The 24,244-nt window shown below is 41.4% G+C and overlaps 2 protein-coding genes across 2 annotated transcripts; both read right to left on the reverse strand.

Annotated features, from left to right (window-relative positions):
* Positions 1 to 1,162: 1,162 nt before the first annotated feature.
* LOC142196248 (fatty acid-binding protein, liver-like) lies at positions 1,163 to 8,799 on the reverse strand. The gene is made up of 4 exons (XM_075266455.1): positions 8,719 to 8,799; positions 4,883 to 5,055; positions 3,515 to 3,604; positions 1,163 to 1,232 (listed from the first exon to the last, which is right to left on the reverse strand). The coding sequence occupies exons 1-4, from the start codon at positions 8,783 to 8,785 to the stop codon at positions 1,179 to 1,181; spliced, it is 384 nt and encodes a 127-aa protein (XP_075122556.1). The 5' UTR covers positions 8,786 to 8,799; the 3' UTR covers positions 1,163 to 1,178.
* Positions 8,800 to 17,572: 8,773 nt separating this feature from the next.
* Positions 17,573 to 21,835, reverse strand: LOC142196264 (fatty acid-binding protein 1, liver-like). Its single transcript, XM_075266456.1, has 4 exons — positions 21,731 to 21,835; positions 20,535 to 20,707; positions 19,679 to 19,768; positions 17,573 to 17,689 (listed from the first exon to the last, which is right to left on the reverse strand). Exons 1-4 carry the CDS (start codon positions 21,795 to 21,797, stop codon positions 17,636 to 17,638), a joined length of 384 nt encoding a protein of 127 aa, XP_075122557.1. The 5' UTR covers positions 21,798 to 21,835; the 3' UTR covers positions 17,573 to 17,635.
* Between the last annotated feature and the right edge of the window lie 2,409 nt (positions 21,836 to 24,244).

Raw genomic sequence — 24,244 nt, forward strand, 5'->3', positions numbered from 1 at the left:
TGTAACTTTGAAATAATTGCGCCCTCCTATGAACCGAACACGTGTAAATAATGTCTACTGTAAATAGGACGTGCTGTCATTGTAAAGTAGGCCTCTACCTGCATTTCCATTGCTTGCACATTGTCCATACACCTCATTCTTATTAGGCTGTATTCACACAGAGTAACGCCAAGCGTTTTTTGTGTGCTTTTTGCACATAGCGCCGCGTAGCGCCGCGTTAACGCCACCACAAAATAGCGCGGCGCTACGCGGCGTTAACGCGGCGCTATGTGCAAAAAGCACACAAAAAACGCCTGGCGTTACTCTGTGTGAATACAGCCTTATAGTTTTGCCTATATCATGGATGTGATTTCTTTGCATTATATTTTTCATTATATATCGACTCATCTTTGATCATATGAACCTGCTCATGAAAACTCACATTGGCGAAGACGTCTCCTGAAATTTCTGTGGCTAAGGTAACTATTGTACAACAAGCCTTCTCCCCATAGGATTAAGTGTATTCTAGGAAAATAACAGCAGCCTTAGTCAGTGGTTACTACTAATACCGAGGGGTTAAGATATATATATATATATATATATATATATATATATATATATATAGAAGTAGCTTCTGAGTACAATATACAGTATACTACATCCAGAAAGAATATATATATATATATATATATATATCCTATAATGTGTAGCATTAGTAATAACCGCTGACTATTGCTGTTGTTATATTCCTCAAATACAGTTATGGGGAGGAATCTGGTTGTATAGCAATTACCTTTATCACGGAAATTTCAGGACAAATGTAAACTATTAAGACTTCTATTTTTTACAGTATTCTAAGGCTCCGTTCTCGCGGAGTAACGCGCCGCTCATTTAGACACGTATACACCTGTCAGAGCGCGGCGCTTCAAAACAGATCCCATTGATTTCAATGTGTTGCACGCGTAAACCGGCACCCTTTGAAATCAATGGATCTGTGTTGAAGCACCGCACTCTGACACGTGTATACATGTCTAAATGAGCGGCGCGTTACTCTGTGAGAACAGAGCCTTACTCTGCAGCATTTTTCCATACATAGGAAAGGTCTGTATGTACATATAATACGCAGTAAACATGAGACAAGCGGTTTATTCATTCCGAGTTTTTATTGTACTCAGTAAAAGTTAGATCACATTTCTCATCTACGCGATCCTCTTGCTCACTTTCTTGTAGACGATGTCATTCATAGACAAGACCTAAGAAATAAAACACATTGCTTTAGGTAAAGCTCCATCTTTCTTAACCATTAGCTTTACCATAGTATTGTCCAAGATATTCTAGATCAGAGGTCGGGCCATTGTTTTTTTTTTTGTCGGTTCGCGGGGCAGGGCAGCAGGTTGGCCTCAGTCTTAGATGGATACTTTGCGCCACTCCACGTTGCTATTGTAACATGTAAACTATCAGGTGGTGCGGCGTCCTGTTGCTGCTAAGGACGCTGCGCTACCCTATAGTTTACACATTACCATAACAACATGGCCTAGTGTGAAGTATTCAGCCTTGGGGTCAAGCCGCCTGCCTCGCAGAGGATCCTGATGGCTGCTGGCGAGCATTCCCATTCACACAGTGGAGCCCGCCTATAACCCTGTCCCATATGACCAAAGCCCTGCCCCACCCCGCCCTGCTGGGCCATGGAAAAATGGCCTCGCTTGATGCTAGTCCTTGGTGCAAAAAAGTTTGGGGACAACTGTTCTAGATCATCCAACATTTTGAATCATTAGAAGTGAATAATGACTGACAAGCACAGTAGCGCCACCTAACGCCAGCCATCAAGTTTTTGGGCCCAAAATGCCTTGATGCTGACCCTGACCACAATACTGATAGTTTCTTATTAGAGATGAGCGTGTAGTATTTGATCGAGTAGGTATTCGATCGAATAGTCAAATATTGAGCCTCTACTCGAATCGAATTTCGAATATTCGCTCATCTCTACTATATATCTTTTTTTTTTTAATGCCTACGTTGTCCTAGTTCCTTTCCCACCTTCCCTGCATAGTTATTGGTGAAAAAAAAAGCGACAGAGAAGGTGGGAGGGGAATCGAATTTTTACTGCGTTTGCCGCGTGGTAATCGACCGAGTACGAGTATTTCGAATACCCTACTATTCGATCAAATACATACTCGATCGAATACTACTCGCTCATCTCTATTTCTTATAATGATCTGAGCTGATTTTTCTTTTTTGATGGTGAGGGTCTCAGTAGTGCGGCCCCCAACTGTCAGACTCTTATCACCCCTCCTTCAGGTAGAGAAAAAGTACTTATAGTGGGAAAGCCACTTTTAGCTCTCTCCGGTGTTGGCTAGTAGTAAGCCCGTATTTTAGTAGTCTTATGTTTAATAAAAATTGTGCAAAATGTTTACTATGCAAACAAGACTAAGGGTAAGTTCACATGTAGGAATTCCCCCTCAATATCAGCACTAAACTCCGTCCTAAATTGGCCATCCATTTTATTCAGAGGGAGGCAGAGACTGAAAGAGGATGCTGAAAAAATAAGGATCTTGCTCAATCTTTCTGCAGATTCTGTGACTGTGGTGGTCTATTATTATTACTTACTTATTATGCTTACTTATATAGCAGAATCATATTCGGCAGCGCTTTACAGATATTGTCAGTCACTGTCCCATATGGGGCTCACAATCTACATTCCCTATCAGTATGTCTTTGGTGTGTGGGAGGAAACTCACGCAAACACGGGGAGAACATACAAACTCCTTGCAGATGTTGCCCTTAGCAGGATTTGAACCCAAGACTCCAGCACTGCAAGGCTGCAGTGCTAACCACTGAGCCACCATGCTGTCTGAGGCCCCTTGCAGACAGACGACTGTGCTATCTGTGTATTCCACAGATAGCACACTGAGCCATTCTTTTCTATGGGCCTGTACACACGACTGTGATTTTCACGGTCCCATGTGTAGGCCGACAGTCCGGGCCACATCAGATAGGACAGGTCCTATTCCTGTCCTATTTTGCGGCCTGTGCTTCCATGGCTGTCGTTCAGCCTAAGACTCTCTGCTCGCTAGGTCCATTCACCTAAGTCAGTAAAAGCAGCTGTGGAAATCTGAAGTGCCGGAAAGTGGAGACTAATTTCAGCTAGAAGTCCGCCTCAAAGTCCTTTTCACTTTCCATCAATGTGGACTTGACCTAGTAATATATGGCTGCTGTACGGTACTGTGGTAGGGTGCTAGGTTAGGAAAAGCAAAACCATAGTCTTTCTCTTATAGATTTATAGTATATTTTTTGGCAAAATCCAAGTCATATAGTAAAGTAGGACACTCTACTAGGAATCTGTGTGATATGGGTCAAAAATGTCCAGAGACCTGGCCAAAAGTCCATTTTCCCTCCTTAACAATTTTAGAAGATCCTACATAAACCTATGGTTGTATTAAGGAGTTTGTGTCTCTTATTTCTCGATAATACATAGGATTTTCACTCTGTTATCTGTTCGATCTTTAATCATTTTAATCCTCTGAAGAAAACTTACACCGGTGAGGATGTCTCCTGACACTTCTATGACGGAGGTGACAGCTTTAAGTTGCATGACCAGCTTGCCATCCACAAGATTAACAGTAGTCTGGAAGGAACAAAAGCTTTAGTCAGTAATTGTCTCCATTAAAACTCTTCAGTTCCAGTCCTGTAAAATGTAAGCGGTTGGGATTCCTTAAAGGGATTCTACCATTAAAGCAACTTGTTTTCTAATTACCATGTCGGAATAGCTTTAAGAAAGGCTATTGGTCTCCTACCTTTAGATGTGGTCTCCGTCGCGCCGTTCCTTAGAAATACCGGTACATACCGGTATGCTAATGAGGTCTTGGCAGCAATGGGGGCGTCCTTCTTCTTCATCTGCCTCCTCTCCTTGTCTGTCGTCTTCTTTCTTCGTCATGTCTGACGCCTGTGCAGTCGGCGGCCATATTTCCAAGGCTGCAATTGTGCGCATGCGCAGTACGCTCCTCACGTCTTCGCCGAACAGAGTGTACTGCGCATGCTCAGTAAGGTCTGTACAGCCCTCTGACGCGCGAGTGAACTCATCCAGGCGTCGGAGGGCTGTACGGACCTTACTGAGCATGCACAGTACACTCTGTTCAGTGAAGATGTGAGGAGCATATTGCGCATGTGTGCAGTTGCAGCCTTGGAAATATGGCTGCCGGCCGGCATGCGCAGTCGGCTCTAACAGGGTCTCGCTGTCACAGCCGACTGCACAGGTGTCAGACATGACGAAGAAAGAAGACGACAGACAAGGGGAGGAGGCAGATGAAGAAGAAGGACGCCACCATTGCTGCCGAGACCTCATTAGCATACCGGTAAGTACCAGTATTTCTAAGGAACGGTGCGACGGAGACCACATCTAAAGGTAGGAGACGAATAGCCTTTCTTAAGGCTATTCCGACGTGGTAATTAGAAAAAAAGTTGCTTTAATGGTAGAATCCCTTTAAGGACTGGAATTGAGGCCAGGCATGACTGATTTAGAACAAATTTTTGGTTACTCTTAGTGAATTTTTTGGCACATAGCCAAACAGGACTTATGCCTAGGCCATCGGGGTTTTGTCTGGTGTTACAGTTCAACTTCACCAAAGTGAATGAGGCTGAGCTGCAATACCATAGACTACCTGTGAACAGGTGTGGCACTGTTTTAGGGGAAAAAAAACAGCTAAGTTCTCTTAAAAGGATTATCCCATACCATAACGATAGACTGTCACCACTGAGATGGTTACAGAAAATCTTTAACACTCCTACCAAATTTTGGATAATTTTTTTCCCTACAAAAAATTTTAACTTGTAATTGTCTACAACGTTATATGTGATTTTGTTTAAGGTTCCTGTAATACAGTGAACGATATCCTCAGTTCCTCACCTTAACTTTCTCCTTTTTAAATGTTTCGAATTCAGTCTCTTCTCCGATGTTGAATTCGTTGCGTATAACTTTGGGGCCAGTAGTCACCGTGATCACAAAGTGATTTCCATTCTGCTCAATGCTTGTTATAGTCTTGGCATCCTTTGCCTTTGAGATGAACAACTCAGGAATACCTAAATCCAATTTAATATTACATATATGAATGTGAGGAGGAGGCTGAGGAGGAAACCTATTTCTAGAATACCATATAGAATGATATAATAACACTGGACAACAACAAAAAACTTTCTGTGGATATCTTGCTATACAATAATCGATCCTAGTCAATTTGAACATGCTGATTTCAAATATCCAATCTGTTTTTCTCTATCACCCGCCATTCTTGAAATATCCACGATCTTAAATTTTATATTTCAATCAATCACTCCAAAACATAAGAAATGTAACTTTTGCACAAAAACTTTAAAAGTTATTGCTACGTGAATTATAAACGTAAACATGAAGGTGGCTATAGCTACTGAAATGATATACATGTATAACATACATCATTATACGATAAAAATTCAAAAAAACTCAGTCTGAAGTCTAATATCTGTGAAATATGTGAAAAAATTCGTTGAACATGTTCATGGTTTAGATTTCTTGGCTGTGGACTTCGGCTTATACTGATGAGTTGACAAATGACGCTGAAGCGTCCAACAGTAGTCTGACAACATCGCTGCACTCCACCGGCCCGGATAGCGTGAATCCATCACCAAAATGTCCTGGTGGAAGCGCTCGCCATGTTCATCGCTGACTGCGTCTAGGTTTTCTGGGAAGAAGTCCAGATGCGAGTTGAGTAGATGAATTTTCAGAGACATATTGCAGCCAAGATGTTTGTATGCACTAATGCATTTTTGTACAACATTCACCTAGTCAGCACTTTTCTTATTTCCAAGGAAATTGATTACAACTGACTTGAATGCCACCCACACACTTAGAATGTCTTGAAAGTGTTCATCAGCCATGATTACTTTTAGGGCCCCTTCACACGGAGTATACGCTGACTGATTCTGAACGTGTAAACGTTCCGAATCAGCGGCGTTAAAACAGATTCCATTGCTTTCTATGGGAGCCGGCATATGTGCGCTCCCCAAAGAAATGAATGGGCTGTTTTTTCCAAATTCTATGAATACATCTTCCTTTTACCTTTGCATAACTCAACCCTGGGAACTTGTTGTGCAGTTACCGAAATGCATCAGTGTCGCTGTCTAATTTCTTGAGAAAATTTTTCATAAGTCCCAACTTTACATGAAGCGGTGGCATGAGAATCTTGTCACGATCAACCAACGGTGGATGAAGAACGTTTTTATTTCCTGGCTACTTTCTATCTCTGATCGGCCAATTCTTCTTGATGTAGTGTTGCTTCCTATCTCTGCTGTCCTATTTGCTTATGAAGCAGCAGTACGTTGTGTATCCTGTCTGCATTCCCGTTTTATATATATATATATATATATATATATATATATATATATATATCTTTATTGAGAATATACACTCACCGGCCACTTTATTAGGTACACCTGTCCAACTGCTCGTTAACACTTAATTTCTAATCAGCCAATCACATGGCGGCAACTCAGTGCATTTGGGCATGTAGACATGGTCAAGACAATCTCCTGCAGGTCAAACCGAGCATCAGTATGGGGAAGAAAGGTGATTTGAGTGCCTTTGAACGTGGCATGGTTGTTGGTGCCAGAAGGGCTGGTCTGAGTATTTCAGAAACTGCTGATCTACTGGGATTTTCACGCACAACCATCTCTAGGGTTTACAGAGAATGGTCCGAAAAAGAAAAAACATCCAGTGAGCGGCAGTTCTGTGGGCGGAAATGCGTTGTTGATGCCAGAGGTCAGAGGAGAATGGCCAGACTGGTTTGAGCTGATAGAAAGGCAACAGTGACTCAAATAGCCACCCGTTACAACCAAGGTAGCCAGAAGAGCATCTCTGAACGCACAGTACGTCGAACTTTGAGGCAGATGGGCTACAGCAGCAGAAGACCACACCGGGTGCCACTCCTTTCAGCTAAGAACAGGAAACTGAGGCTACAATCTGCACAAGCTCATCGAAATTGGACAATTGAAGATTGGAAAAACGTTGCCTGGTCTGATGAGTCTCGATTTCTGCTGCGACATTCGGATGGTAGGGTCAGAATTTGGCGTCAACAACATGAAAGCATGGATCCATCCTGCCTTGTATCAACGGTTCAGGCTGGTGGTGGTGGTGTCATGGTGTGGGGAGTATTTTCTTGGCACTCTTTGGGCCCCTTGGTACCAATTGAGTATCGTTGCAATGCCAAAGCCTACCTGAGTATTGTTGCTGACCATGTCCATCCCTTTATGACCACAATGTACCCAACATCTGATGGCTACTTTCAGCAGGATAATGCAATGCCATGTCATAAAGCTGGAGTCATCTCAGACTGGTTTCTTGAACATGACAATGAGTTCACTGTACTCCAATGGCCTCCACAGTCACCAGATCTCAATCCAATAGAGCATCTTTGGGATGTGGTGGAACGGGAGATTCGCATCATGGATGTGCAGCCGACAAATCTGCGGCAACTGTGTGATGCCATCATGTCAATATGGACCAAAATCTCTGAGGAATGCTTCCAGCATCGTGTTGAATCTATGCCACGAAGAATTGAGGCAGTTCTGAAGGCAAAAGGGGGTCCAACCCGTTACTAGCATGGTGTACCTAATAAAGTGGCCGGTGAGTGTATATGATATAATTTTGTATACTGTCAGGATATCTTAACAATTTGACCTGATAGAGCAAAACAATTTTCAGATTTGAAATCAGCATAAAAAACTGCTTAAGGCTGAGGCCCCACATTGCGGAAGAGCAGCTTTTTTTGTTGCAGATTTTGTTGCGTTTTTTTAAGCCAAAGCCAGGAGTGGATTGAACAGAAGTTAGAAGCATAAGAGCTTTCTATACATTTCCAATTCCATTTGTAGCCACTCTTGGCTTTGGCTCAAAAAAACGCAACAAAATCTGCAACAAAAAAAGCTGCGTTTCCGCAATGTGGGGCCTCAGCCTAAGAAACAGTTACTTACATTTAAGATATCCACTGTGTGTTTTCCAGTGTAATCTATATAATATAGAACGCCTAACAAATCAGAAGAGAAGAGAGGCGCTTAAAGGAAATGTTTCATGAGAAAATAACATATTATTTTAATATTTTTATGTTAAACCTATTTTAAGAATGTTTGGTTGTTTTTAATTTTTTATGTTATCTATATTTTATAAAAATTCTAAAAATCTTGCAATTCCAACTCTTGCCACTAAGCCTAAAATAATATGTGACTTCCTATTTCGTGGCGATAGACTGCGAACCGTAGAGACATTAGTCTTGAGCAGATCCTATTGACGTCTATAGGAGAGTTTTCTATCTACATATAGATGATAGCTGACATTAGTGTGCTGATAAGTGAGGTGGCTGCTGCAGATGACATAGGAACTGTGAACATATTATTGGCTTAGTGGCCAGAGTCAGAACTGCAGGATTTTTTTTTTTTTTAAATATAAATAATATCATGCAACCCATTTAAAAAAAAAATCACCAAAAATTCTTCAAAAATGTATAGCTTGATTTAAAAAATATTCCATTTAAACCGACACGCATCCTCGATCTAGGACTAGTGACATCACTGGTCATGGTGCATTGACATCACCGAATCCAATTGAGGATCTTGGCTGATGTGCGTCTTGTTCCCTGGCGTGTCATCACAACCAGTCTACCTCTGGCCTACACACTTCACTATATTCAGGACATCTTGAATGTCATTACGACTTACCAACGGCTTTCATGAAAGGCTCAAAGTTCTCGTGGGACTGCAGCTCATAGGTTCCAGAGAAGGACATTGTGGCTAGAAGTCTTCAGCTGCAAGGCGAGTGACGGAAAAAGGTGGAATGAATGAAAACCTCAGCTGAGCCGGAGCTTATATAGTTTGGTTTGTTGTCAGGGTGAACAATGGTGAGCTGATGTCACCACCGCCCCTAGAGATTCACTCAAACGCTAATATTTGCTTTGCAAAGTCATAGTGATGCTCGCCACAATGTAATGGAGTCTAGGGGTAAATGAGCGCTGCTATCTGGTATCAGAAGCAATGCTAGCACGTAAAATGTCTTTTGTTGTTATAGAAAGGATATAGGTGAACGGCCAGAGTCTTCTATGATGTCATGAACTTCCCTCTTTTCTTATATACTTATATCTCAGAGTATTGTGTTGTATAGAGTTAATTATATATTTGCAGCTTTTCATTTCATGACACACCAGATGGCCAAAAATATGTGAACACCTGCCCGTCACACTTATATGAGCTTGTTGGACATCCCATGCCAAAACATAGGATGTTCGTAATACACATCTTCTGTAGCTCTGAATGTCTAGGAAGATTTTTCATAAGATTCTGGAGTGATTGGTGCTCATAGAATCACAATATTTGTTAGCTGCACCTAAAAGAACAAGCACCGAGCCGTACCTCATATAATACCGTTTGATATGGTGAAATACAATTGTGCAATATACTGTAGAATTGCTCGCCTGGTTTGGTTTTAAGGAAGTTACAACAACCAAAAATGCATGGAGAATATAACGAAGTGAAGGGACAGCAGCTGGATCCTTGTCGGCAAGATGTACGGATGTAGGAGAGCCACAGGAGCAAAGACGACCCAGAGGTGGAGTGGTGGAATGACCATCTGGGTCGCCTTTGGTCCTGTGGTTCCCCTGCAATATTTGTTAGGTCATGCACTGATGTTGGAGGAGAAGGTCTGGTTTATAAGTCATCCCAAAGGGGTTGGACGAGGTTGAGAAATCAGGGCTCTGCAGTTCCTTTACACCAAACTTATCAAGACTTGTCTCTGGAAGTCTCTTTATGCCCCGAGGCAAAAACACACAGTAGTAAGCACACAATTGTCTTTTATGCTGTAGCTTTACATTACCTTTCACTGAGTACAAGGAGCAAAACCATTAATATCATCTCCATACCAGTATCGTACCAAAAAGGAATAGGGAGCATCAGCAGGCCAATGTTTTGTGGTTATTGCCTCTCATCATGTTCAGAGGGAGACATCCCCAATAAGGTGTATAGCTGTCTGGAGATGGATCCTTCTTCCTTTTAGCTATTATTCGCAGATTATTCTCTTAGGTTTTATGAAACCCATACATTGATCTATAAGGAGTTGCTATAACAAGTTCTTCTTTTCCACCAAAGACGTTTTATTTGCATATTCCCTGTTAATTAGGACCTTTCATGTCCTCGGGCAAATGCGGTTTTATATAACGCTAGAAATGCAAAAGTACGCTGAATTCAGCGCACTGCCGGCTTTCCCGTTATGTGCCCCGGGGCTGGAGATATCAGTGCCATTACTGATGACTGGCCACTGTCGGAAGGGTGTTCATGACAGTCTAGCCGGGCTGTGAGGAACGCCCCCAGTACTGTCCATAGCCCTATACTGTCAGAGGGGACTTTACAACCATCAATGATGCTGAGCGGTGAGGAACGCCACGCAGTACTAGTTCATGGATGAGTACAATCAGGAGGGGCATTTCTCACAGCTTAGACAGTAAGGGACACCCCCCACTGACAGTACAGGGCTATGGACGAGTGCTGTGCCCAGGACGTGAAAGGTCCTCTTTAATTGACTGAGAGAATTATCACTGCAGGTCAGAGATAGAGCCCTTGTGAGTCAAAAAGCTGAACGAGAAGATAATATGCTCAGATAGAAGTGGGAGACCATCTCCTATGAAGTCATGGACCAGCTTAACCCCCAAATGCCAGTGGGATAGTACGAGGGCACTTGTGAACTCTGCAGAATACTCTTCACTCTTGCACATTTTTGTTTCAGCCTCCAAACCTCTGCTGGACTATTCCCCTTTTGTGAAAGCCAACACAGAAGAATGGTGGGACCACCTCCAGAAACTCAGCAGCCACGGTTGCCAGTGGAGTACAGGAAGACAAGATGTTTCCAAGGAGTTCAACTATAGATACAGAGATTGCCTTAGAGAGTCAATGATTATCAAACCTTTTCCAAGGTTGCCAAGAGTGTAACCATAAAGATAAGGGAAAGGTCATGGCTGGCATGAGGGAGCATATATCGAGGAGCACGGTGTTGGGTTTGGTAAGGACCAGAAGACACAGTGTGTGGTGCCGCGTAGTGAGTATATGCTGCAGAGAACAAAGGATAAAAAAGAGAACTAGAGAGCGCGGAGACACAGTTACTATATAGTTACTATACTATACAGTTACTATACAGGTTTCCCTCAAGGGAAACGTCAAGGGAGTCCATTACTGTGAAGAAAATCGGGCACCTGGTGTACCAAGACTGTACTGATATAAGGTGTCTGAAAAACACGCAAACCATCTATAGAATGGGAAGATTAAACTTTGGAGAAGATGATATACAATATATTTCCTTTCCATTTGATCTGCTATTGCTGTGAAGAAAGCCCTTTATGCTGACCAGGTTACCCATATAGTTATTTCATCTACTTTTTACACCCTTTGGCATAATAAATTAGGATGAAATTCAGAAACCTTATAAACCTGCTAATTTGCAATAAGTCCTGATATAATGAGGCCTAAACAATATTATCTAGCGTACGGTCACACCTAGTCAGGTAAATAGCTGACTTTCAGTTACCCTTGGTTCACATCTGCGTTTGGTAATCCATTCTGGGGAGTCCGCATGGGGACCCCCCGAACGGACTAATAAACACACTACCACACGGTGTGCAGAGGAAGCACAGGACCCCATAGAGTATAATGGAGTCTGTGTGCTTGCCAGGGGAATGACTCATGCGGAGAGGAAAGCAGATTGTGAAGCACTTTCCTGTCCACATGATCCCTGCGGAGATCTCGCGGCAAGCACATGGACCACATTATAGTCTACGGGGTCCGTGTGTTTCCTCTGCACACCGCTTGAAAATGCCTTTGGTATTCTGTTTAGGGGGTCCCCATGCGGATTCCCGAACGGATTACCAAACGCAGATGTGAACCATGCATAAGGCTGCCATAGCTACAATCTATACTTAATCTGTAGATAATCAGCGGTAACGATGTGCAGTGATAACCGCAGTTCCAGATTACTTATGCAGAGGTGAACCAGGCCTTACCTAAGAATGAGGATGCTTAAGGGTGACATTCTCTGTATTGTTGAGGATTAAAACACTTGACTAGTAAAACAGTCCATACGAGCTGTGCCCTAACTTCCAACCACCACCCCCTTGTTACCTTTCTAGAGCCCCAATAAGACATGGACACCAGGCTGGTGGAAAAGGCCACAGCGGCATTTATTAATTTTACACTTTAAATAACCATAAATTAACCATATTACCAAAACAACCTACCATCATCCACATTCCAATAACTTACAATAACATGTAACTGTATCCCCAATAAAACAATGTCCCTTTCAAAACTGCTAATTACTAATTGGGTGTAGATGACCCCCCTGGTCCTCCACCCCCACTAATGATTTAACTACTAATAAGGCCTCCAGAGACCCCTCCTTTCTACGCCGCCATGACAATCAATATTAATGGAGGGCTGGCGGGACAACTTTCCTTCTCTAACTCCACTCCAGAATGATCCAAGCCCGCTGTGTACTATTGTTTATCTAAACAGTATCTTGACCCCACCTTCTGCCCTCAAACTGAACTTTTACACTTGATCTGACCTAACTAGCTCTAATCCTCTTTATAGTCATGCGCCCCTTTTAGCTACCCCTGCGGGTCCGCTGTCTGGGGGCTTCTTTTACAACTCCATCTAATGCATAGTCACACCCAGGCAGGTACATAGCCGACTCTCAGTTACCTAAGAGTGAGGATACATGGGTAAAGGTGACATATTCTCAGTGTTGTTGATAGGGACGATGCTTTATAATACTATCTAGTGCACAGTCACACCCAAGCAGGTACATAGCCGACTCTTAGTAATCTAAGAGTGAGGACATATGTATAAGGATGACATATTCTCAGTGTTGTAGATAGACACGATGCTTTACAATACTATCTAGTGTATAGTCACACCCAGGTAGGTACATAGCCAACTCTCAGTTACCTACCAGTGAGGATACATGTATAAGGGTGACATATTCTCAGTGTTGTTGATAGGGACGATGCTTTATAATACTATCTAGTGCACAGTCACACCCAGGTAGTTACATAGCCAACACTCAGTTACCTACCAGTGAGGATACATGTATATGGTGACATATTCTCAGTGTTGTAGATAGACATGATGCTTTACAATACTATCTAGTGCACAGTCACACCCAAGCAGGTACATAGCCGACTGTTAGTAATCTAAGAGTGAGGACATATGTATAAGGATGACATATTCTCAGTGTTGTAGATAGACACGATGCTTTACAATACTATCTAGTGTATAGTCACACCCAGGTAGGTACATAGCCAACTCTCAGTTACCTACCAGTGAGGATACATGTATATGGTGACATATTCTCAGTGTTGTAGATAGACACAATGCTTTACAATACTATCTAGTGCACAGTCACACCCAGCCAGGTACATAGCCGACTCTCAGTTACCTACCAGTGAGGATACATGTATAAGGGTGACATATTCTCAGTATTGTTGATAGGTCCGATGTAATACTTTACAATAACATATAGTGCACATTTACACTTAGCCAGGTAACTAACTTAGTCTCAATAAAGGTGATCAAAAAGGTGGTAAAAGCACATAAATGTATGTATTATAATATATAACAATTACTGTACATATAAGGGACCTTGTACAATCTATGTATATTACCATTTGTTACACTATCTGCCAATGTTTTTGACTTACATAGCAGTTTCTAAGCCTTTTACTTGGATTAAATAACCTTGATATATGTATATATGGATATTCCACCTGAAATTGTGAAAGGTTTGGTCAGACTTATCAGACCATCAATAAATGGCAAACTGTCCAAATAGGCTATAGGGCAGTGACTGGATTCCCAAATCATCATTTATGAGATCTCCAAACCCCAAACTTAATGAATTTAATGCAGCAAGTGCTCCCTAGTGGTGGTTGCTAGAAGCATATAATTTAAAGGGGTTTTGTGCAATAAATCATAATTTATTGTGTTTTATGGCCAAGTAAACCGGCGTTATGGAAACAGCATAGCACAGAAAGCTGCACCATTTCCATAACCTCTGTTTACCTCTATGGAAGCTACGCAGAAACTATTGGTGCACAAGTTTAGTGTTTGGCAAAATTACGCGCACAAAATTACACGTGTTATACGCCTGTAACGACCCATTGAAATGAATGTGATCTGTTTTGAGCGCTCACATTCTTACACGTGTATACGTTTTGGAGCAGTTTGCCAAAGAAGAATGATCTAAAATTCCAGCAGAGCCTTGTAAGAAACTCATTGCTGGTTAGCGGAAGCGGTTGTTCGCAGTTATTGTGTCTAAAGGTTGTGCTACCATGTATTAGGCTGAGGGCGCCAATACTTTTGTCCGGCCCATTTTTGGAGTTTTGTGTAAAATGATCAATGATTTGACTTTTTTTTTTCATTCTCTTTTGTGTTTTTTCATTGCAAGCAAAATAAATGAAGATATTAATACCAAAGAGTTTGTGCTTTCAATCATTTTCTGGAAGAACATGAGTATTATCTGACAGAATTGCAGGGGGGCCAATACTTTTGGCCAACACTGTATGCTATAGTGGATGAGCATGTCAAGATAAATGCTGAAAAGACAAGGGGTCCAGAGGGGATGTGTAACCCAGCACCAGATCATTAGAAATCAGAGAATACACAGGAGAGTCCTGCTCATGAGGATCAGCCGCAGGTGGAGGGAGCCTATTCTTTTATCTTGCCATCTGCATCTGAGAAAGGTAAAGGGGCGTACACCTAAGATACCGGCTTTACAAATGCTTGCTACAAAAAAGTCTATCATGATTCTCCTCATCCTATGTACATGCTTTGCCAAACTTTTATACAGTCTTAATAAGGACAGGGAATGAAGCTACTGACAGATATTTCTGGGACCCTGAATCTAACAAACCCTCTCTAAAACAAGAGAGTAGCGACACAGCATTAAAAATTATAAGGAGAAAAGTAAATTGTGCAAAAGACAAATAAAGGAGATGGAGGCTGAGAGAAAAATTGCCAAGGAGAGTAAAAATAATCCAAAATTATTCTTCAATTACGTAAATAATAAGAGAATAAAAACTGACAATGTGGGCACTCTCAAAAATAATCTGGGTGTAATGGTGGAGGAGGATAAGGAAAAAGCACAAGTATTAAATGCCTTCTTCTCTACAGTGAATCCATTGGCCAGCAACATGATTAGGGGTAATGTTAACGCTCAATTAAATGTCGCCTGTTTAAAATAGAGAAATCGCCCGGTCCAGATGGAATACACCCCCGAGTTATGAGGGAATTAAGCATGGTGATAGATAGACCCTTGTATCTAATATTAAAGGATTCAGTAATGACTGGGTCGTTCCACAGGATTAGCGCATGTGTGATGCCAATTTTCACAAAGGGGTGTAAAAGTGAAACTGGAAACTATTGGCCAGTAAGTTTGACTTCTGTGGTTGGGAAGATATTTGAGGGCTTTCTAAGAGATGCTATCCTGGAGTATCTCAATGTAAATAATCTTATAACACCAAATCAGCATGGGTTTATGAGGAATCGGTCCTGTCAGACTAATCTGATCAGCTTCTATGAGGAGGTCCGTTCAAGACTGGACATGGGTAATGCAGATATGTACGCAGGTCCCGGTCATGTGACGTCAGATACGTCACACAACTAGGACGAAGCCTGTCTGGAGCGTGGAGAGTTAAGTAACACAGTTTTTTATGTTCCCTTACCGCTCTTGGGCTTCCGATCATTATACTTGGGGGTCTGAAAAGACCCCTGATTATAATAAGAGTGTTTGTGGGGCCCGTGGCGTCACTTACCGATCCCGGCCCTTGCCAGGATTGGTAAGTAAATAGGGCCCGTTACTCCAGTTACTCCAGCCGGTAACGGCCTATTAAAAAAAAAAACACAGCGGTAGCGGCTGTCGCCGGGCCCCTAATGTCCCCGGCCCTGTGGCAGCCGCTACCCCTGCTACCCCGGTAGTTATGCCACTGACTATAATAATGCTCCTATGTACAAGAATATAACTGCTATAATACTGCCTCCTATGTACAAGAATATAACTACTATAATACTGCTCCTATGTACAAGAATATAACTACTATAATACTGCTCCTATGTACAAGAGTATAACTACTATAATACTGCTCCTATGTACAAGAATATAACTGCTATAATACTGCCTCCTATGTACAAGAATATAACTACTATAATACTACTCCTATGTACAAGAATATAACTACTATAATACTGCTCCTATGTACAAGAATATAACTACTATAATTCTGCTCCTATGTACAAGAATATAACTACTATAATACTGCCTCCTATGTACAAGAATATAATTACTATAATACTGCTCCTATGTACAAGAATATAACTACTATAATACTACCTCCTATGTACAAGAATATAACTACTATAATACTGCTCCTATGTACAAGAATATAACTACTATAATACTGCTTCTATGTACAAGAATATAACTACTATAATACTGATCCTATGTACAAGAATATAACTACTATAATACTGCTCCAATATACAAGAATATAACTACTATAATACTTCTCCTATGTACAAGAATATAATTACTCTAATACTGCTCCTATGTACAAGAATATAACTACTATAATACTGCTCCAATATACAAGAATATAACTACTATAATACTGCTCCAATGTACAAGAATATAACTACTATAATACTGCCCCCTATGTACAAGAATATAACTACTATAATACTACTCCTATGTACAAGAATATAACTACTATAATACTGCTCCTATGTACAAGAATATAACTACTATAATACTACTCCTATGTACAAGAATATAACTACTATAATACTGCTCCTATGTACAAGAATATAACTACTATAATACTGCTCCTAAGTACAAGAATATAACTACTATAATACTACTCCTATGTACAAGAATATAACTACTATAATACTACCTCCTATGTACAAGAATATAACTACTATAATACTGCTCCTATGTACAAGAATATAACTACTATAATACTACCTCCTATGTACAAGAATATAACTACTATAATACTGCTCCTATGTATAAGAATATAACTACTATAATACTACGTCCTATGTACAAGAATATAACTACTATAATACTGCTCCTATGTACAAGAATATAACTACTATAATACTGCTCCTATGTACAAGAATATAACTACTATAATACTGCTCCTATGTATAAGAATATAACTACTATAATACTGCTCCTATGTATAAGAATATAACTACTATAATACTACTCCTATGTACAAGAATATAACTGCTATAATACTACCTCCTATGTACAAGAATATAACTACTATAATACTGCTCCTATGTATAAGAATATAACTACTATAATACTGCTCATATGTACAAGAATATAACTACTATATAATTGACCCTTTGTATACAAATATTCCATAATGTATGTAGAAGAATTTGGATTTTAGTACCTTATAGATTTGTACAGTATTTGGAGAATTATAGATCAGGGATGTCTCTGTATAATATAGTGAGAACATGAGACTTTACTTTATTTTACATTACAAGCGTTTATTTTACACAGTAAAAGTAATATGAGATTTCTCATCTATGCGATCTTCTTGCTCACTCTCTTGTAGACGATGTCTTTCAGAGTCATAACCTGAGAGATAAAAGCCGGTGATTATTAATAGATATATAACCATGCCATTATATAGCACTGTATATGTGATTGCACTTACATTACAATAAAAGCTATTGATAGAGTTAATGGCAAGAGTAAAATAGCGCCACCTAGGAATTGTGTGATCGGTGCTAGGAATCTCCTAAATATGTCTACATATATGTCTAACAGCCTCAAGAAACCTGGCTAGAAGTCCTCCTTTCCTCCATATACAATCCTAAAAGCAGTGGCGTAACTAGGAATGGCGGGGCTCCGTGGCGAACTTTTGACATGGCCCCCCCCCAACTGACACCGACGACCTCGACCGACCCCCTCCTCCGCACTCTATTATGTCCCTTAGTAAGCCCTGCACACAGTATTATCCTCCATAGTGGCCCCTGCACACAGTATTATCCCCCATAGTGGCCTCTGCACACAGTATTATGCCCCATAGTGGCCCCTGCACACAGTATTATGTCCCTTAGTGGCCCCTGTACACAGTATTATATCCCATAGTGTCCCCTGTACACAGTATCGTCCCCAATAGTGGCCCCTGCACAAAGTATTATACCCCATAGTGGCCCCTGCATACAGTATTATCCCCCATAGTGGCCCCTGCACAAAGTATTATACCCCATAGTGGCCCCTGCATACAGTATTATCCCCCATAGTGGCCCCTGCACACAGTATTATCCCCCATATTGGCCCCTATACATAGTATTATCCCCCATAGTGGCCCCTGCACACAGTATCATCCCCAATAGTGGCCCCTGCACACAGTATTATGTCCCTTAGTGTCCCCTGCACACAGTATTATCCCCCATAGTGGCCCCTGCACACAGTATTATCCCCCATATTGGCCCCTATACATAGTATTATCCCCCATAGTGGCCCCTGCACACAGTATCATCCCCAATAGTGGCCCCTGCACACAGTATTATGTCCCTTAGTGTCCCCTACACACAGTATTATCCCCCATAGTGGCCCCTGCACACAGTATTATCCCCCATAGTGTCTCCTGCACACAGTATTATGTCCCTTAGTGGCCCCTGCACACAGTATTATCCCCCATAGTGGCCCCTGCACACAGTATTATGCCCCATAGTGGCCCCTGCACACATCATTATCCCCCATAGTGGCCCCTGCACACAGTATTATCCCCCATAGTGGCCCCTGCACACAGTATTATCCCCCATAGTGTCTCCTGCACACAGTATTATGTCCCTTAGTGCCCCCTGCACACAGTATTATCCCCCATAGTGGCCCCTGCACACAGTATTATGCCCCATAGTGGCCCCTGCACACAGTATTATCCCCCATATTGGCCCCTGCACACAATATTATCCCCCATAGTGGCCCCTGAACACAGTATCATAGCCCATAGTGGACACCCATAAACAATTATTATACTCGGGGGTCTTTTCAGACTCCAGAGTATAATAATCAGAGACCCGGGGGGAATAAAAACATAAAAAACTACTGTTTCTTACCTGTCTCCGGCTCCTATGCTCTCTTCTCCGCTGCCGTCCTTCTTCTATGACGTCGGACGTCACATGACCCGGGAAGCATGCCGGGTTCATGTGACGTCAGAGACGTCAGACAACTAGGAAGGAGGCCTGGCTGGATCGTGGAGAGGTAAGTAACAGTGTTTTTTATGTTCCCTTACCTCTCCCGGTCCGCCAATCATTATACTCGGGGGTCTGCAAAGACCCCCGAGTATAATGATAGTATTTGTGGGGCTCACGGTGTCAAGTAAATAGGGCCCATAACAGCCTATTAAAAAAAAAAAAATGCAGCGGTAGCGGCTGTCACCGTGACCCCTAATGGCCCGGACCTGTGGCAGCCGCCTCCGCTGCCTCTGCGGTAGTTACACCACTGCCTAAAAGTCTATCATTTCTCTATCATACATGTGATCTGTACGATACATATGATATTCTAATTACTTAATTATTCATCTCTGATTCCCTTCAGGTATTAAAGAAAACTCACATTGGTAAGGGTGTCTCCTGAAAGTTCTGTGACGGAGGTGACAGCTTTGAGTTGCACAACCAGTTTGCCGTCCACGATATTAACAGTAGTCTGGAAGGAATAAAGACATTATTCAGTGGTTACCCCCATCAGACAATATGGTATGGTATAGGGTATGGTATAAACTATGAATTTAAGTTCTTCAAGAAAAAAAAACGACGAGTCCCTTCAGGACTAGAATTGAGAAACCCTGGACAAACCTGGTTCCATCACTTTTGAGATCTCAGGCCTAGGACTACAGAGTTCATGGGGAGCACAAAATTTGGGTTTTTGGAATCATTTTCGATCACTGATCACTAGAACATGGGTGGTGCTCCGTGACAAGGATTGGTGAGCTACCTCTCCATTCAATATGTATAGCGCTGACAAAGAAGGACCACTCTACTTGGCTATCGCTATCAGTCTTAGAGAGACTGAATAGGGTAGTAGAGTGAACACCAGTCTAAACAAAGGACATGAGATCCCTTTGTACTCATGATTGGTGTGGTCCCACTGGTGGAACTCCCACCGATTAGACACTTGCTATGGTGGGACAACACCTTATGTTTTCTCTTTTTAAGTTAGCTATAGGCCAACTGTAAGGATAAGGTTTGTCCAAAATCTCTCTGGCTTCATGTTGATCAGTTGTGTTCAGCCATGAGAACCTTTAAAATTATACTAGAAAGTCATCTATCTCAAGGGATATTGATCAATTAAAAGTTATGGCTGCTGTCCAACAGCATGGCGTTGAGCTGCAAAATGAGATACAATTTGTGGAGAGGTGCTCACTATTTTGGGGGAAAACAGTCATGTTTAAGAAAGAGAATGATATCTTTACCTTTATTTTTTCTTCTGTGAGTGATTCAAGTTCTGACTCTTCTCCAATGTTGAATTCATTACGTAGGACCTTGGGGCCTGTGGTCACGGTGACTACAAAGTGATTTCCATTTTGCTCAATCTGTGTTACGCTCTTGATGTCTTTTCCCTTCTGGATTAGTTCTTCAGGGAGTCCTGAAACCAAAAAATATTTCAAATGAACCAAAAAAGTTTGCAAACTTCTAGGAAACTTTGAACACTTTGAAGTTGAGATCTGGCAACTATTCATGGAAGGAGATTATAGGTGTTGACTTGCCGGTAAATTTTTTCCTTTTAAAAATAATGGGCAGAATATCCTAGAAAATACAAATAAGTAAATAAAAGTAGTGATATCCACCTGTAAGATCCCCCGCCCCTGCTGTTCTAATGCTTTCTGGGTTCTTGTGCTGGTCCCCCTATTTTCTCAACTCTTTCGATAAATGGCTCCCGAGTCAATCACTGGCTGCAGTGGTGACCCAACATAGACAGTGATTGGCACTTCCTGTGTGTCGAGAGACTCAGTGAGGTTCCAAGAATAGCCTTAACGGAAGCAAAAGGGGGATCAGTGCGGTGTATTATCAAATGGGCAGGTATTGAAGAGTGAAGAACACCCACATGACAGTATATTTGTACTGATTTCTAGTGCCGAGTGGTGCTCTCCTCTGGCAATGGGGCTACTAATATTGGTAGGAAAACTAACAGATCTCATATCTCTGTAACAGGATCAGATATTAGAAAAGTGAACACATTGTTGGATTCAGCGGAAGAGCAGCAGTCTAAAGATATGTAGGGTTAAAAAAAAAATGGAGCATTATATAGACCTTTATGCTTGGCACCATGTATATCTTGAAGTCTTAGGGATTCTGTAGGATGACTGCACTTCCCACGTTCCCTACAACAGCAACATGCACATTTCCCATTGCCCAGTAATTTAAGAAATCTGTTTGCATGTCCTAGCATGCAGGAGAGATGACCTAAGACTTCCCTGCACGCTTGGTTTTAGGTTTATGACATCACTGGTCATGGTGATGTCACTTAATGGCACTCCTATTGTGAATTTAGGGAGAAGGTTACTCCTTTTGCCTTACAGATGCTCTCTCTATAACAACCCCTCTACAACTGACTTCATGGTTACTTCTCCACTTCATCTACTACAGCTTTAATGTTAATTCCACTTACCAATGGCTTTCATGAAAGGTTCAAAATTTTCCTGGGTCTGCAGCTCATATGTTCCAGCGAAAGACATTTTGGGAAGAAGCCTTCGACTACAAAGTGAGTGGCAAGGAGAGATGAAATGAATGAGAACATGAGCTGAGCTGGAGCTTATATGACTTGATTTATCAGGCTGATCGGAGGTGAGGTGATGTCATCGCCGCCTTAACAGTTTGGCTCAAACATTAACATTTGTCTCGCAGAGCAATGGTCACGCTGACCACAATGTAATACCGCCCAGTGATAACAAGAGCTTACTAGTATTGAAGCCAATGTGAGCAGATAAAAAGTTTACTGTTCCTGCAGAGAGATAGCGGGGAAAGGCCAGAGTCTTAGATAATGTCTTCAATTTCTGCAGACTTCTTATTATATTAGCATTTTAGAGGGTTATGTTGTATAGAGCTTAGTATTTATTATCAGCAGATTGTCTTAGCCTTTCTTGATTTTGCTGACCATTACACCTACAGACATTAGAAAAACATAGAGCACCCCAGGAGTGGGCGATTAATCGAGAAATAACCTGGATAACCAAAGTGATTTTGCTCACGTCATTTATTTCAGTTTGGCTATTACAATATTATTATTAATATAGTATAAATTAGTATTATAATACTGTGGCGTCTCTTCAGACCCCAGAGTATAATAAGCGGACAGCAAGGAGAGGTAAGTAAACATAAATAAATAGAGTTACTCACCTCTCCTATGCTCCAGCACTGTCCCTGCTGTTTTCAGAGTGTTTGGCTGACATCATACAGTACATGATGCTGAGGCCCAATCAGTGCTCCCTGATGTCATCATGAAATGCTGAAGACATCAGGGTGTCGCACCAGAGCACAGGAGAGGTGAGTATCACTGTTATATTATGTTTGATCACCTCCCCTGGGCCTCTGATCATTAAAGGGGTTGTCCCATCACAAGGATCCTATCTATACTAATAGTTTATGTGGATTTAAAACTTTTCCTAAATGCATTGCTTTATCAAAACTGCTTTGTTTGGCCGCTATCTTAATTTATTCACTTCATTGTTTACACTCCATTACTATGGCCCTTGGGATTATCTGCTCATTTGTCAAGTGATGTAGCTGCCTGCTCTCAGGGGGGAGGAGGGGCTGGAAACAGCTCTGAGCTGTTTGTGTCTTTTAAGTAGTGGAGCTTCTCAGATAGGGGAGGTGAGAGCTCCGGAATTTCTGAGCTCTTATCAGTCGGTTTAATTGAATTTGGCTGATAAGGGCTGAGATAGGGAGTCCTTTACCTCTGTATGTAATGCAAACTGACTCAAATCCAGCTCTGCTACATCAGCTTCACACTGTGGTAATTCATTTACAACCAATCCCGTGCAAGTGAAACCCCGCCCACCTATGTGCCGAGAAAAGCTGGAAGTGAAGAGAGCACAACAGCCTGCAGGTTAGTGAACAAGCGTCATGGAAATACCCCTTTAAACTCTGTGGTCTGAAGAGACCCCACAGTCCGAATATAACAGCAAACCTCACAAGACCTTGATTCGCCCAACATTTAATCATACTGTAAATGGGGCATGTTGAAAAGGGGGCGTGACCTAAATAATCACCATTAATCATAATCGCTCAGCCCTAGTACAACCTCTTTGAATGCTATAGTTTTATGTATCAGGGCATAACAAAAACATTTGGTGCTTAAAAGATCTTAAAATTAGGTAAATGCAACCTCAGATGAAAAACAACACATGACCAATTACAACAGTTCATTATTTAACTAAAAGTAGACTAAAATACAGAAAAATTATGTAACTCCACACTGCTAAGGAATTACTGAGGCAAGTTGCAGTCAGGTGGTGCTAACCAAAATGTCCTTGAGTAATCAATAATCAGTACGTGTGAACACCTCTATAAAAGCAGAAGTTTTGGCAGTTTGCTGATCTGGAGTATTCAGGCATATGTTAGCACAATGCCAAGGAAGTAAGACATCACGGCGCTGATGGGTTCTTAAAGGGTACCTGAGTTTTCATTAAAAGTTGAAATATATGCAGGGTCTTGCTGAGTAGTCTGTTTTATGGCTATATAAGCCTTCATACATGATGTCCTATCAGTTTTTCTCATGCTAATAGTGAAGGTTTTTCTAATCTAAAATCTAATCATTTTAATACATTCATTATATTATATGTACCTCAATATCGTACCATTAAAAAATACCACAATATTGGATTTGGGTGACATTAATTTAATGTGTATGGTCACCTTAAGGCCACCCTGAATGGTAGAGCAGGGGACTTTTACAGGGTATAAAAGCTCCTGATAATTTTTTTTTATTAAGACATTTGCAATGATTTCATGCATTCTGAAGCAGAAGATGGCCAGTACATAAGGGTGGTCACACCCCGCACGGTAAGCAGCTGACTTAACAGTGGTGATCAATAAAGATCAAAAAGCACTTAGATGTGTGCAATAAAATCATTAATAATGTCACACATACAGGCTTTGTACTATGTGTGCATATGGAACCTAT

The sequence above is a fragment of the Leptodactylus fuscus genome, chromosome 1, assembly GCF_031893055.1.
Source record: "Leptodactylus fuscus isolate aLepFus1 chromosome 1, aLepFus1.hap2, whole genome shotgun sequence".
In the NCBI taxonomy this organism is placed as follows: Eukaryota; Metazoa; Chordata; class Amphibia; order Anura; family Leptodactylidae; genus Leptodactylus; species Leptodactylus fuscus.

Coding starts and splice junctions, on each gene's coding strand:
- LOC142196248 (XM_075266455.1), bottom strand. CDS start 8,785: ATGTCCTTCTCTGGAACCTATGAGCTGCAGTCCCACGAGAACTTTGAG. Junction 3,605..4,882: donor TTAAAAAGGAGAAAGTTAAG/GTGAGGAACTGA, acceptor TGTTCCTTCCAG/ACTACTGTTAATCTTGTGGA. Junction 1,233..3,514: donor CAGGAGACATCCTCACCGGT/GTAAGTTTTCTT, acceptor TTTATTTCTTAG/GTCTTGTCTATGAATGACAT.
- LOC142196264 (XM_075266456.1), bottom strand. CDS start 21,797: ATGTCTTTCGCTGGAACATATGAGCTGCAGACCCAGGAAAATTTTGAA. Junction 20,708..21,730: donor ACCTTTCATGAAAGCCATTG/GTAAGTGGAATT, acceptor TTTTGGTTTCAG/GACTCCCTGAAGAACTAATC. Junction 19,769..20,534: donor TCACAGAAGAAAAAATAAAG/GTAAAGATATCA, acceptor TATTCCTTCCAG/ACTACTGTTAATATCGTGGA.